This window comes from Gobio gobio (genome assembly GCF_949357685.1).
Source record: "Gobio gobio genome assembly, chromosome: 2".
Taxonomy (NCBI): Eukaryota; Metazoa; Chordata; class Actinopteri; order Cypriniformes; family Gobionidae; genus Gobio; species Gobio gobio.
In genome coordinates this window covers 50545856-50561950 of record NC_137098.1, presented here as the reverse complement: position 1 = coordinate 50561950, position 16095 = coordinate 50545856, and the positions used below count along the sequence as shown (strand labels likewise).

Here is a 16095-nt window from a genome sequence, read left to right as displayed (position 1 = left end):
GGAGGTCGGTGGCTAAAAATAGTGACCTTTTGGGCCCGTGTGCATGAGCACTGAACTCTGACATGCTGGTAAACAGAGTGCGCTCCACGGGACCATAAACATTTTTAATTGTTGCCTCATAAAAACGGAGAATGTCAGTGGCAGCGGTGGAAAATATGCTTCCTTAATTAGTCAAGTGAGTATTAAAAAAAACGAAGATGCCTCCTTTTAACTTTAACATTTCAATGCCCTCATGCAATGATACAGTACTGTTTATTACTGTAAAACACTAGTTCGTTTTACCGCATACCTAGTTTACTAAAGATCATCCATTTTAATTCTTCTTGAAATTTTTCCTTAAACATTAAAACTTAGATTTCAAGAAATAAAACCCTCTGTCAATTACTTTACCCACAGCGTGCATATAAACTGAGCTGTAGTGTTTTTATGGTTGACATGTCTTCTATTTTAATTTTAGCAGCACATTATCTTCTTGACGCCATGTTTTAACTTGCCGTATATTGTGGGGAGAACCTCTCAAGCACGTCCAAGTTGCTCCGGCATTTAAGATGAAATAAAGTTTCAGTGACGACTCAAGACAGTTGGCTTCACAGCAAATTTTAATCTATTCATGTGGATCCTATCAGTTTCTTTTTGTCCGTAGCACCCATTAATTTACTAAATCACTCTGAGCCGAATGATCACAGTAAGCGACATTATTCACACATTTTTATTAATTCAACGTAGATGAATAAAAGTGAATGTTTTGAAGCATTGATTAGCAGAAGGGTTTATATCTGACAGTTAGATTACAGGGTAGCCAGCATAAAAATGGCTCCTCTGCAAGGTACCCAGTAATTTAATTCTTGTGTGAAATTATTATAATTTATTACAGTATGTGGGCTCTAATGATTACCGACATGAAATGGAATTTATAAATTAAGATTAAATCTGCATATCTCGTCTTATTTCGTACCTTGTCCTTTGAGCAGTATTTCAAGATGGTTTCATAAGATGCAGCTTTTTTTTCTGTCTTTGTGTATTTTTATTTTTACTTTATTTACTTTTCCAAAAAAAAAAAAAAGAGAAGAGGAAACATTAATTATAGTCCGGTTTACAAAATCCAAACCCTCGAGAAGCATCAGAATGCTGTAGAAATGGATGAGGAATTTATTTTGGTTGCATATTAAGAAATAAATACGATAAATGAAATAAACATAAAACAAAGATTTACACAATAGACAAGGCAAAAGATGGGAGTCAAAAAGGCGACATACTAGGAGAGTTTTTTGTGTGTTTTTCAACCCATAAAAAAAGGCATTCTTTTTTTCAACATTTATATTTTCAATATATATTATAATTATTTGTATCCTGTCACAGCAGGACCTCGTGAATTAGACTAAATTTGTGTGGGGTTTTTTTTCCTGATAAGGAGGATGATATTTGTTTTTTGGAGGGATGCATTTAGATTGATCATTTTAATTGTGTCATAAGTGCCTGACAATGTTAGATATTGAAACTCTGAGGGCATCGCTATCACTTTATTCTCATCCCGACCTATTCTGAAATGAAATTTGTGAAGTTCATTGGCTGAATTTGGTTTCTCCTCCGTGTTTGCTGAAAATGTTTCTTGTTGTGAGTGAACCGTAATGAGCAGCAGCAGCAGGCAGGGGCAGAGCAGTCGGGGTGGGCCGCCTCTGAGGGCTCGCTCAGCCTGAGAGGAGGCTAAAGAGGACAGGGGAGAGAAAGTTCATTTTGCTATCCAAGCATTAAATGGTCCTAGTTTTCTTAAAAGTGACCTTGTGGGGAAGGCAGCGCATCCGAGCTCCGGCACAGCTCCTTCCAGCTGCACACATGGCATCCATCGGGGCACAATCACGTGCAGTCCCAACACCTCAGGCTCGGACATATGTTGAGTTTTATTTCATTCTTCTGACATTAATCCTATTCACCAGCTGTTCTGCCAGCTGCCACTCTCCAGCTTAAGAGGAGATTGCAGTTTTGGGGGCTCGAAGTATGGGCTTATCTTGGCTCCTGATCTTTCCACACTAAGTTCTGATTGGACCCACCCCCTCCCCTTGTACCCCCCCCCCCCTTTTCCTCCTTCCCAATATCTCCCTCCTCTTCTCAATCTGTAGGATCCTTGAGTTGTACTTCTCTCTCTAGAAATCTCTCTTTCAACTTTGCTTTAATTTCGTCTCGTTTTCCTCCTCCTGTCGGGGGAAGGGAGGCTCCAGGGGTGTGTTTTAATCACTTGCCCAAGTCTTCGTTTGGATGGCTTTCCTTCAGAAGATGCTGACCCTCTGCTAGTGTCTTGCTGTCTTCACCAATATTTATTATTCAGTTTTCTTCTTGTACATGGTGCCCAGAATTCCTCTCCTTCTAAGGGTGACGGTATCTGGCAGGGTGTCTTCCCAGCCCAAACATGGCATGAAAATAGTTTTTATCCACAGCTTTGGTTGAACTTGAACTCTTTATTTCTTCTATTTCACATATTTCAACTTTATCTCTCCCATTCACGTTCCTAATCAGCATGATCTATTTCCCTGTACGTCTTTCATTGTCCGATAGAATTTCTCTTGTGTCATTATTGCTGAAGAAGTACCCTGTCATGGAAGGCCTGGCCAGTGTGAATTGATCATCGGTGGCTGCTCACTTTAATAATTCAACCCTGATTAGTGCCGAGTCCTGCAGTAAAATGGATTGAAGAAGAGGTCATGTGCTGCCCTGCTCAAGAGGTGAAGCCTCTTGGGAGTGGTTAATTCATATGTGCTTGATAGACACGTGTCCTGTTTAGATAGGTCAGGAATTGTGCGATTGGCTGGGACGATGGGGTCAGCGCTGAGATTAGCACCTCAGCTCTGCCAAATAAAGACAATGACACTACAGCCATCCCCTATTTTTACCATAGTCTTTTTATAGCAGAATTCCTCGTAATTGCAATCCAGCCTCAATAACACTACATATTCCAAATAGTTTTTATTAATAAAAAAAAAAACTGCTCTTAAAAATAATGAAAACATTTTTTGTTTAAAAATATTATAATATTACAATTTTAGTATTAATGTATATACATAATATATTTATTTATATATATATAAAAACATTACAATATTTATGATTATAATTAGAAGTAGTTGTAGTAGTGTATAAGTAGTAGTTGTAAATGAATAATGCTACTACTAGGAGTTGCTAAGGTTAGTCAGTCTATTTACAGCAGCTGTCGACAGGAGGAAATGGCAGCATGGTGTTCGAGCAGCCTACAGGTGACTAGCAGAGATGCTCACTAAGTGGAATAATGAATAGTATTAGGTGTCAATTAAATCAAGCCTTCCCCGAGGTGCAGGTGCTCGACAATATACTGACACATCTCAAGGAGCTGAAGCCTCTTCACCCATGCATGCCAATGGGTGCATTTGCATATTAAAGAACCGAAATTATTTAACCGAAGCAAAAAAAGCATGCAAAAAAGAAAAAAGGGGCTTGTGGAAATGATCGAGGTTATTAAAACTGTTGACAGGGAAAGAAGGTAATTGGCAGAAAATGAGGGAAACGCTACTGTTATACAGTGTTGTGCGCGTGTGCGTGCATGTTTTCTCTCTGTCGTGATTTTTTTATGTTTTTTTCAACCCGACTCTTCTTTTTAGCTGTTAGCATTGTGCGCCGTCGCCTGGGTGTGTAACCTATTACGTTTAGATTGCTCCCTTGCAATTAGTGCCCTTTTTGTCCTCACTTCAATAACGGCGTGATTATGGAGACTTCAGGAGCATTCGCCGCCGCCCCAGCTAACAGCTGTTGTCTCTGGAACTAACGACGGGAACGACAAAACATGTTTTCTTATGCCGTTTCACTTTCCTGTCTGCCTCTTGTAATTATTATACTCTTATTTTGTGTGATGATGGAGTCTTGTTTTAGTGGCTCTGTGATTAAGACATTCAGAAGATTTTCCCTCAGTGTTCTGTGCACGCTTGCGTTCGCGTGTGCATAGCTTGTGACTCCAGTTTGTTTTTCTAAGGAGATGGAGAGAAATGGGAAGAGAAAGAGTACATTTTTGGTTTTCTATTGACTGCAGCATCTTTATTGTAAGAAACAAATCCAATGCAAGAGAAGCCTTGAGATGTGATTTCAGAGAGGGGACAGTGTTTTTCCAGCGGGAGCCAAGGAGAATGCCTGGAATAACTTGTTTTGCCCTCTAAATTGCATGAAACTCTCAATCTTCTCTTGACCATGGCTGCTTGACTACTTCTCTTTTTTGCTCAAGCCTTTTCTCTCATAACATTATTAGAAATGAGAGTGCTTCGAGGATAATTATTAACCTAACTGCGACACTTGCAATGAGAGTGCCCTTCAACCTGGGTGGCTTCAAGTGGAACCATAATACCTCACTTGGGCCGCCTTCTTCTTTCCATCTCTCTCTCTCTTTCCATCTGAACTGGGAATGGTTCCTCGGATTCATTAGATGGTGCGTTCAATAGAAAGCCTGGGGAATTTATATCGTCATTGTCAGTTGATCATCGATTTGGTAATTCCCTGTTTTCCCTGACGAGCGGCCCGCTCATTCGCTGGACGGAAGGTGGAGTTCTGTCTCCTCCTTCCTCTGAGAGGAGATTCTAAGCACAATAGTGATGTTTTCCGAGGTTTATTGAGAGGAAGAGACATAATGTACTGTAGCTACAGTTCATTGAAAGTCAGATTAAGGATGCTGTGTTCGGTGGACAATTGACAATGGACAGCACAGGGACAATAGGGCAGTTCACTGAGGACAGCTGTAATGATGTGTGTACTGTGAAGTGGAGTGTTTCAGGAGAGAGTCTCGCGCTCTCTCTCGTTTCTCAAGTGTAAGGATTGATTGGGGGAAGAGCAGCTTCCTGTGGAGGGGATTACAGTGGCGGTGTGAGACCTGGGGGTGCTGGCAGATGTTCTGGCTGTCTGCCACAGGGCAGGACTCGTCGGGATGGGGGTACACCCTCTCCGCTCAGCACAACTGCATCTTCAGGGGCATGACACAGCTCCATCTCACATACTGTACACGGCCGTGGAGGTCATTAATGACAGTAACTGAAGTAGATTTCTACATAGCTACATTACTTTTCTACATTACTACATAGCTTGAATGTTCTATGTCAGTTAGACTAGAGAAATGAGTGTCACTTTCTGTTCTGTGAAGTCAAAATTATTCCAAAGTTTATTGAAATTGTAAAACATTAAAACGTAAAATGTTGACTTGAGCAGCATGTATTAATGTATTTTATTCACAGTTTATTCACATATAATATTATAAAATATACACAGCTGTTCGCAAGTTTGGGGTCAGCACGATTTTGTATTTATACTCACCTTATACTTATAGTCACCAAGGCTGTATATTTGATTAAAAAGTAAAATGGTAATATTGTGAAATATTATTACAATGAAAAAAAATTCTTATATTTAAAAAACGTTATTTAAATAATATTATATTATATAATTAAATACTTTATAATGGTTAAGTATGGCATGTCAGTGCCAAATCAGACCTAAAAAAATAAACTGTTTTGATTTTTGTTAGACATGCTGTTTTGGCTCTGTGCTCCATGTGATGATGAAAACTGTTTACACTTAACACATTCACTGTATCTTTGTTGAGATTTATGAGCACTGCTGCTCTTCCTTTTCATCTGTTTAAGACCATCTGCGTAATCTTGTCAGCGGATCTTTGCTGTAGGTGTCTTAATTGAGCTTCTTTGTGAAGAAGAGCAAGATTTCTCTGGCATTAAACCGAGCTATCAAGATGGAGATCGTAGATGAGTGGTTAGATACGCAGGGGCAAGGTGTAGTTTGTCTATTATGTCAAGGAATCACTGGAAGGTGGTTACATCTCTTCAAATGCCCGTTCCTGCACTCTCGCCTGTAAAGTCTCTCTGACTTTACAACTCTAATGACACTTTCATAGACTAGGGGCTTTGGCTTTATCGGGCCAGAAAAAGGATTGTAACATGCTATTTATTCTGCCCGAGTGCGCTGCCTTCTAATCCTGGTGTTTTGACAGGGATGGTCTCCCGAGCGTCAACACCCACACTGAGACACAAGTCTCTCTGTTTCTCTCTCTTCATTGTCTCTTCTTCTCGTCTCTTAGAATTAGTTCCCAGGAGGTTCTAGATCAGTGGGTCGTCCTCCAAGCCCTCTCCCCAGTGCCTGTGCCGTGTCATATCAGTGGGACGGGCAAGGCCCGAGAAAGCTGCTCTGGGTCCAATGTGGCAGGGGCTAAGCTGTCTGTTGAGATGGGGGAACCTTGGGAAAATGCAAAAAGGATACAGATAAGGGCTATTGTTTTCATTCCAATCTCATCTGGGCTGAATTGGTTTCCCTTGAGCCACACCACGCTTTATCCGAGAGGAGGAGAGAGGGCACGAGGAGATTTTTGGGGGCCTCGTGGGATAACGACAATAAAGTCAGTGCTTGCTTTATTTATCTGCTCCTTCTAGGCCTCTGACAGGCCTTTCCAGACAAGTACAAGTCTTTTCCACACTTCCTGCTCAGTTTTCAGAGTCTATAAATGTCAGACTGTCTCTGAACTCGTTGTATTTTGAAATCCAAATGCAAATGTGGGAAGGAAATGTACCTTGTTCAATGGGCTGTGCTGCGTTTCTCATTTGAAGTAGCAGCAGCGATGAGAGATGAATGGATGTGGCTGAAGCTTTGTTTGATTTTTCAAAATGAATGGTCCACTTTTGTTTCTTTACATCGGTAATATGTTAGTATGACATTTAAGTATTATCCAGATGTTAAGCAGTGTTTCCATTGGCATTAGTGCTCTCTCTGGAGAAGATGGAATGCAACTTGGGAAATTGTGCAAAAAATATCCCCTTATTATTAATCTAAATTCCTTTCAAATGTTCTAACTTTATAAGGGTACTTTGAAAAAACCCAGACGTCTGTTTCATTAACTGCTTGTTTTCCTAAAGTATCCTCACATGAAAAAGCAGAAAGAGCCATATAGTTTTAGACCGCTGTGGACAGTTGGTTTTTGCGAGCATCTCCGGTCCATCATCCTCAAATGCTGGACATTCCTCACCTCTCCCAGGTAAAATTTGTGGAGGACAGCTTTGGCACATTCCAGCTGTAGTGTGTGTGTGTGTGTAGGAGTGAGGGAGCGGCCACTCTCAGGGGAGGCAGAGTGGAGCAGAATGGGAGCTGGCACTGCATTATCTCCAACAGTTGGTGCATTCCTTAATGATCAAGTGCTGGAGAAGCATCTGTGCACTGCTCCGTGTGTTGGTGTGTGTGTGTAAGACGCAGAGGAGGAATATGGGAAAAGTCTTCCCTAAAACCTTTTAACCCCCAGGACAGATCCATCCCGGCCCTGTGCCATAAAAGGAAGTCTCTCTGTTTCCAGTTCTTTTTTCCAGCCTAGAGGAAAGAATGTATTGCTATTTGTTATACATATGCAATGTTGGTATGTGTGTCGTATGTATGCGGTTATTTTCTGATGGGAGGAGTGTTGTGATAGGAAGTGCTTTTATTCAAAAGACCTCAATCACACACACATAAAACACAGGGTTGAAGCATCTTATAAGGTCAAGGAAACAAACTGTGAGTCCTGGATTGGGAAAGTCAGTAAAGTAGAAATAATGTTAGAATGACCCAAACGTAGGTGTCCTGTTGTTCCCTCTGAAATAGAGGAAATGGAAATGTGACCTCCCCTTGATCTGACCTTGCCCTGTGTTATAGCAGTGGCCATCACCATAGACTCTCTCTGCAAGCATTCAAAAAATGTTATGCCCACAGTAATGTCACTATTTTCAAGATGTTGGGTCTGGAAACTCACCATTTGCAGGGCTCAATCCGAGGGGCGGGATAAACGGTTGTCTTTCAAATTCCCTCTGCACGCAATTGGATAGCGCCATGAGCGCCACAACCAACCAGAGCAAAGAAGAAGGTGAAGCGGAGCTAACGTTAGTTGATAGATTAAACTTTTACTGTATCCGGTCAGCAAAACTCTGAACACATCTTCCTTTCTTAAGAATGACTTCAGTGCCGTTCTTTTCTCAAAGAAAAGCTTAACTCCAAGTCTTCCAGAGTCGCAGCCAAAGCCGAATGGAAAGACCGCTGTTCGCCAGCTTCTTTGTTTACGAGTAGCACGCAGAACCTCTGCAACTCTGCCGTCATTATGTTAAGCCCGCCCACCGACTCTATACACAATGTGATTGTCCTGACCAGAGTTTGGTTTTTCCGGCTCGCAGGTCTACCGAGAGTTGCAAGACTACACTAGCGGCAAATTAGATTTGCTGCCGCTAGGGTGCGTCTAGATTTCTTGGCTACATATTTATGGAAGCTCGTTTAACAAAAAGAAGGTCATTAATAATTGTTCTCCCAATTTCTCCCATTATACACTATCATTCACATTTTGAATGGGTCAGTAAACTTTTTTTAAAATGAATTCATAATTTTATTCCACAAGGATTGATCAAAAGTGAAAGGTTTATACTCAAATGAATTTCAAATGAATGCTTTTCTTTTGAACTTTCTGTTTATCAAAGAATCCTGAAAAAAAAGTTTTTCAGTTTTCACAAAAATATTAAGCAGCACAACTTTTTTCAACATTGATAATAAGAAGAAATGACGATTAAGCACAAAATTGGCTTATTAGAATGATTTCTGAAGATCATGTGACACTGAAGACTGGAGTAATGATGCTGAAGATTTAACTTTGGCATCACAGGAAGAATTTACAATTTAAAATATATTACAATAGAACAGTTATTTAAATTGTAAAAATATTTCATATTTTCATATTTTTACTGTTTTACTATATTTTCAAATAAATGCAGCCTTGGTGAGCATAAGAGACTCAAAAACATAAAATAAATCTTACTGACTTTTGAACAGTAGTGTACCTCACAATTGCGTATTTTTTTCTTTCATAATTGCATAGTTGATATCTCACAAAGATAAATGTTTCAGTATGACCGTATATTTCACATTGTGATTTTCTGGCGCAACATGCTTGCATATTTGAATTATTTGTAGTAAATAATATAGCGCAGTGCTCATGATAATAGAGGCATAGCCGCAACATCAATTTTTATGGCATGAGATGAAGTTCGCATCACACCACATTCATGAGTGTGATGATGTCACTCATTCGGAATGTTCTATGGCCTGGAGTACCTCAAGATACTGTATGACTACAATACACGCAGACACAAAGCACACACAACAGAATAGCCAAAGTCATTTCCATTCTCATGAATTGTGCCCTTTTGTTTGGCAAAGTGTGTTCACAAATGATCCATTGTGTGCACGAGTAGTTTAACTATGGCTTACGGTGCCGGAGGGCTGCCAGCAGCATGCAAGAATGTCTGCTTTAGCCCCGTGCCCTTTAGCCTTTCACACAGGGTACAAACTCTACTCTTCCTGTCCATGATGTCATTGAATGGCAACATGAGACCCGCGTTCCCTCTGCTCAGAGGTCATGGACTGCAAAGAGCTCATCAGCTTGGATAAGGTAGAGATCTGATCTTGATGTATTAATTCTGTCTCTCACTTTAAACTGTGCCTGATGTTTGAGTCTGTTGAACACCACCTGATTCCTCTTCTTTCTGTCCATGGCATTTGACGGGGTGTTTCTCTGTCCCGTGCGTGTGTGTGTGTTTGAGTGTGTTTGTGCGATGGGAACAGGCTGACCCAGGCTGCGAGCTTCAAGCTCTTGCTGGTGAGCAGTGTGTTCTTTATCAACGACCTCGGGGCCGCAGCTCTGCGGATTCCAGCCATTCCTCCTCCTGATTCATTGTCTGCCAGACAAATGTTAATTGTTTTCATCATTGCCGGCTGTGCGGGGCCAGTCAAGCGGGCCCATCTCACCCCGTCTACCTTCCCTTTTAATGTCTTTCTTTGTGCGGCGCCTTGTTCTTATCACTCTTTCAGCCTCTCCGGTTGACCTTCAGTGGACAAGGGGTCACGTCTCACATTATCTGCATATTATATGTGTATTCGTCTTTGTGCTTTTCTCTGTATGTGCACAATTGATAATTTAAGAAGCACCATACCTAGCCTTTGAATATTAAAAAAAATAAAACTAGTACCTTTCATAAAGAAGATCTTTTCACATTCCGAGGTAGAAATAAAATCACCTTGACACTTTCACAGAAGTGTAGTTGACCTAACTTGAAACTATTGCATTAGAGCATTTCATGCAGTTACCAATCCCACTGTGTTTATTCTTTTAAAAAAAAATTCTGACCTTTAGACATCACCCATAATACTCTTTATGAACTGAGCTGACAAGCTTTTCTACTGTAATGCACTCAGCTACTGATCTCTATAGAATTTTACTTTATTACCACGGCCTAGCCATCAGAACAATTATCATGTGCCATGATTGTTGAAAGCCAGGTGTGTGTAATATTCACTTTCCTGAGAAGTATAAGGAATTTGTTTGTTTCTTTCTTTTTTCTTTGTCTTTGTGGCCTCTTCTATTAGCACAAATAGTTTTGTTCCTCAAGGTTCGTGGGTCATACTCAAAGCTATGGATTTGACAGATTTTCAATACACACTGCAGTATTTCAATTTTCAGTGCAGTATTGCAATGCAATGCAGCATTTCAATGCACACTGCCATGTGATTGCCTCTTTACTACAGTCATCTGTGTTATTAGTGAGTTCACTCAAACTGTGTTTGTGGTAATTCTATCTAATATGATTTTTCTATCTAATATTAGCGTTTTAGATATCATTTTTTAAATAGAGCAGTCCTTTATAACAAGCATAGAATGCATTAAATGATTTTACTTTCCTCATTTGTGTATGCATTTTAGTTTAATTCTGAGATGTCGCCTGTGTTTCAGAATCCTCCTGCATGGAGAAACTCCTTTCTAAAGACTGGAAAGAGAAGATGGAACGACTCAACACAGGCGAGCTGTTAGGAGAAATTAAAGGTAAAAAGTCTTGCTTACAAATGTGTTTCTATCATATTATGAAAGAATGGTGTGGTCCACGAGTCAGAATATGGCTGAAAAGTATCAGAAAGCAACATAGAATTCTGTATATCCAGGTGAAATACATTTCTATAATGTTTGAACACACTTGCAAAGGTGATGCTTGATATAAACAGAGAAAAAGGGGAGATGATTGCATGTGTGTGTTTGTATTGGAAGACAGTACGGCCCATGCACTGTTTATACCCACTGAAGGTGTTCATGGGATAAGGTTTTTTTTTTCTATTCCACGAGCAGGTCTTAGCACTGGCTGTTACAGAGACGTGTTTATGTAGCAGGAGACGGCACTGCACCGGTTCTCTGATAACACACTAGTTCTGCCCGGCTCCAGCCACGCACCCCTCCCTCACTATCTCTAACTCTCTTTCTCTTCCCTTTCTCTGGCAAACTTGGTTTTGTCATTCATTCCTGCCGACTCCAATCTGCCCCATATCCTCAGAGCTTTACATTGACTCTTGATTTACAACCACGTGTTTCAAGAACAGCCTTTTTTGTTGGGTGAGGTACAGGTGTCATGACGGTCAGAATATCCAATGTTATAGCATCAGTATTTCAGGACGCTTTTAATGGGGAAGACGTTTAGGAGGCAGTTAATAGCTGGATTTAGATTGCAGAGGTAATAACATTGGAGAGAAGTGTTATTGTTTTTTTGTTCTCTCGCTTAATGGCTTCCTTTTCCATCCCTGCACTATTTAGAATTATGAAAAACGTTTGTCCTTGGTTTTAATTATTGGATTAGACTTACTCTCTGTGGTGTGTGGGTGGAGGAGGGGTGGAAGTGGGTGGGGGGGAGAAGAGAGGAAAAAGAAACAGTCGTACATTCTAATAAGTGCATTCATCGGCAATAACCTTAATGAACCCCCCAAATGTAAATCACATCTCAGTAAACCAGATTCATTGTACCTGCCCCTGTTATGTGGCACCGTAGATCAAAGTGCAGCGAAGAAAATGGCGAGGAAAGATTTAGCCTTTTGAAAGGAGATCTTTTTAAATTACAGGGTATTTTTCTGTTGGATAAATGGCATTGGGTGAGGTCATGTTTAAAAGGTATAAACAGGTAGAAGGCGTTGATAATACCCTACCAGTGGCCTCCGTCGTGATTTCCAGCGAGGCTGCAGGCGACTGTAGAGAAACAGACAGAATTACTTTTCATATCATACCGGCAGCCTAAGGTTTCTAATTAGCCTGCCATTTCATATGACTGTAGACATTTCAAAGGCCTCCTTTGTGCTCCCCCTTACAAAATGTCTCTCTCTGCGTTTGAAGTCGGCCTGATGTAAATACAGGCAATTAAAAAGGAAGCTCAGGGTTGGAGACACACAAGGTCTGCTTAATTAATACACAAACAAAGGCACCAAGCTGGAAAAGAGAAAACACACACAACTTATGATTAAGATCTAAAGTGTTATGATAAATCAGAGAGCGCATTAATAGTCGGGTTAAAAAATCAATACAAAGGCCACACGTTCCTCCAGCTCGAAATTAATGGAGGAGAGTGCTGGATAAAAGATGGCACGAGGATGAAAAGGAAGCTGTTGCCTGTTTGGCCTTGCTGTTTTTGCTCTCATATCTGAACCGATGGCATTGTGCATTCTAGCCACAGTTCTTTGTGCCATTGTCATCGCACTACAAAAAAAAAAAGAAGATAAATAGACTAGGAATCACTGTCCCCGCCAAACTGTATGTTGGAATAAACTAAAGTTTCTCACTGCAATCTCCGCAGCTGTTCTTTAAAGCCTTTACATATTTTCACCTTGTGAACCTGTCGAGACACTGCGCTGTGGTAAGAAAGAGTTTAGGGGCTGAAAAAGTAACCGATTGCCTTAGGGAATGAAGAAACAATGGCGGAGAGAGAGTGGAAAAAAGCTGAAGCTCTGAGAACACTTAGACTGTTTTCTAAAACGCAGCAACACGTCCGGACCTGCCCAACTCGGTTGCACAAAACAAGTAAACAAAGTCAAACACCAGTTCGGTTAGTTGTCGGTTCTTATGTTTTAAGTGTTTTTTTAAGCTCTGTTTATCTAATAAAACAAAATGATCTCTGGTTATTGCTGCACGAGTTTGAGAGGCAGGCCAGAATTGCTCTTAAATGTTGCAGAATCCTACGTTTTCTTTAAACCCAGTGTTGAAATCGGCACAGGGTTGAGGAGCAGTGGTAGCGGGTACAGGCCGTAAAAGGGAGTCAGCTACAGATCGCTTTTCACCCGCCGCCGCTGGAGCGCTGTGTTTGTTTTCATACCTGAGCTCAGCTGTCAATCAGGAGGAACGGTGAAGAGAGAGATGAGATCTGCAAAACAAAACCACAAAGCAGGATGTCTGGAGGATGTCCAAACCACAGCATTGCCTGCTTGATTGTCAGAGAGAGAGAGAGGGAGAGATATATGAACAAATACAGAGTAACACATCAGATATATGCCAGAGAGTTTTAATGACCACATTTAATGCAAAGATGTGCTGCTGGTGCAATTAAGACATCCATTTTTTATGTGTATTAGAAGCTTTGATTCACTTCAGCTACATTTAATTTTTCATACAATTAAAGACATTGGCACCCCCTGAACCCCGGTTTCATTATTTTCATTATTGAATGAATGTTCTAGTGGAATTTTAATTTGGCTTTGTCATTTTAATGGATTTCATTAGTCAACCAGAAGCTTTGCACTTCTGCCGCTGAGCCGTTTTGTTTCTATCGCCTTGAACGTTCAGATGTCCCTGACTGTTTAAAAAAACTGCAACGAAACGACTGGCAGTCAAACTGTACTCGCAAGATCCGAGTATCCAAATGGAAACCCCCCCCAAAAAAGGGACAGAAAATCAGAAATCTCAGCATTGTGTGACCGCGTGAAAGTGGTGACTATAGCTGCTATGTGAAAAAAGGGGTCCCTCGCTCTTTCCTAATCAATTTCTGAGTGTCGTCTACATGGTTGTGGAAAGAAAGTCCTGTGGCTGGTAGATAAGTAGAAGCTTTTTAAGAAAGCAGCAGGGCTGAGTGTGATTTCGATGTGACTCTTACCTGGCTTAGGCGCTCTTGGACAGAGAGCGGACTGTGAGGGTACAGAGCGCCAATTGTTCCAGCAGCTGGATTTACTTTTAAAACATGATTATTCAATTTAACGTCAGCTTTATTCTTAATGGCTCCAATAAAGGCAGATAACCCATGCTAGTGTAGATACAGTATGTGATGTGACATGAATATTTTCTCTTTTTTTATCATTGTGAGGCACTTTTTTAATGCATTGCTATTCCATTTAAAAAAATATGGTGTAAAACATTAAATAATTATACATTATATAGTAAGGGAAAATAAATAATTGTTAAAAAAAATAAAAAAAATAATTGTTGATTTATTTTGAGTCCTGTATATTTTATTGCTCTTCAAGAAATTATTTTGAAAATAAAATGATGCCTTTTCTTAAGTTTCTGTGATTTGAAACACAGTGGGGGAGAATAGGACAGAAAATTGTATTAGATATTGAGTGAACTTTAAAAAGGAGAGTGGTTAAAAATACAAAACAATTATGAGATGAATTGTTATAAAACAATTTGATCAATGTGCAGTTTTAGTTCACATCTATTAGCAAAATAATTGAGCATCTTTTGAAGTGAGGCAAAACAAAAATCATTTCTGGCTGCTTACTGACATTTGATCCGTACCAGATTTGAAACCGTTTACTCCTCTTAGGCATTGTTCCTGACCGAGAGAGAGGAAACCTTCTCCACCCATCACAGCGTCTGAAATATTCCTCCATCTCCCCCATCCTCTAGCAGCACACTCTGCATTTTTCTCTCCCTAACGCCTCAATAGTCAAACTGTTTGCCCTTATGTACCCAAGTGAAATATGAGCCACTGTAAATTATTATTCTTTGGGCCACATTTGCAAGATGAATGCGGGGAGAGCTGTGCTCCGTTTCTCTCCTAATGAATTGAGGAATTTAGCTTGTGGCGTTTGGCTGTAGAAAGGCACACCTTGTTTGCTGCCTCTCCTCACATGGTGTTATTGAAAGCGCTTGTGAACAGGAGTGCGTTGAGGGGAAGACAGCCATCGAAGAAGCCCGGCACACACACACACACACACATACAGTTCAGACCTGAGGAAAATCACTTCTCTGAACACTAAACCACAGGGCATGCATTTAAGCTTTCCTGCTAGGCAAATATTTTCATTTATTAAGAACATTCACAATGTCCCACACTGTTACAAGCTCTAGCTACAGTTGATCTCAGGTGGTGAAACCCAATAATGCAATTATTCACAAATTAGAAACATCTTTGCGTGATGTGTGCCACTAGCAAACACGGGTTTATTTCTGTGTACTGCAGTGTTGGGAGAGCTAATGTTTATCAGAGGATGGGTCGCAGAGCTAATGTTCTGCTCATGGCCGTGTAATGCTGTTTAAGAGCTGGCAGGGCCATGCCCGGGCCGCTTTAGCGCATTGTCACGCTGGATTTCCGACTACAGTAGAGTCTCCGGTCTCTGTCTCCACTCCTCCCCAAGCCCCGGGGTCCTAAGGGGATCTACATTGCTACTAATGAAATCTTTATGCACAGGCACACAAGCACAGAGAACAAGCTAGGCCTTGAATGGTTGTTGGGTCTAATCAAGGTTTTTTATGCTCTCTAATGATAATAATAATAAAACAGGAAGAGGTCAAGGCATTTAAGTGAGTGATGAATGGGCGATTTTAAACGTGTGTGTTCAAGGACAGCTTCATTCTCAGCGGTGACCTCGGCGTCGATAAACTCTGATAGGAGAAACATTAAAATGCACACCAGGAGCTCTCTGTCCCGCGTCTGTCTGCGTGTGTGTGTGTGTGTTATGTGGTCAGGTTGAGCTGTTATTTCGGTAGGACTCTTTAATGAAGAGGTTTGTGTGGTGCTGAGGATGCTGGGAGAAGAGCAGGGCTCTTGCATTATCTTAATTACACTCGTGAGCATCGCTGCTGTCGTCATTAGATTATTAGTCGGTATTAAAGTGCCCCATGAACGTCAAGAACGTGAAGTGTGTCTCTGTTTAAGAGCCACTCTGTTGACTTTTGGTGTCAATCAAGTGTTTTCGAGATGGGATGGGAAAAAATAAAAATCCTTGTTGAGAGTGTGTAGTAAGATGTAATGGAGTGCATTTTAATTTGCATACTCAGAG

At 40.7% G+C, this 16095-nt stretch overlaps 1 protein-coding gene across 25 annotated transcripts in view; it reads left to right on the top strand.

The window, feature by feature from the left end:
* The window catches only part of sox6 (SRY-box transcription factor 6), a 150235-nt gene that overhangs the window by 63475 nt on the left and 70665 nt on the right, over positions 1-16095 (top strand). For all 25 annotated transcript variants that reach the window (XM_079810553.1, XM_079810533.1, XM_079810551.1 and 22 more), the window contains one exon: positions 10805-10894. In XM_079810553.1, the coding sequence (XP_079666679.1) occupies positions 10805-10894 (90 nt within the window). The remainder of the gene's footprint in view (positions 1-10804; positions 10895-16095) is intronic.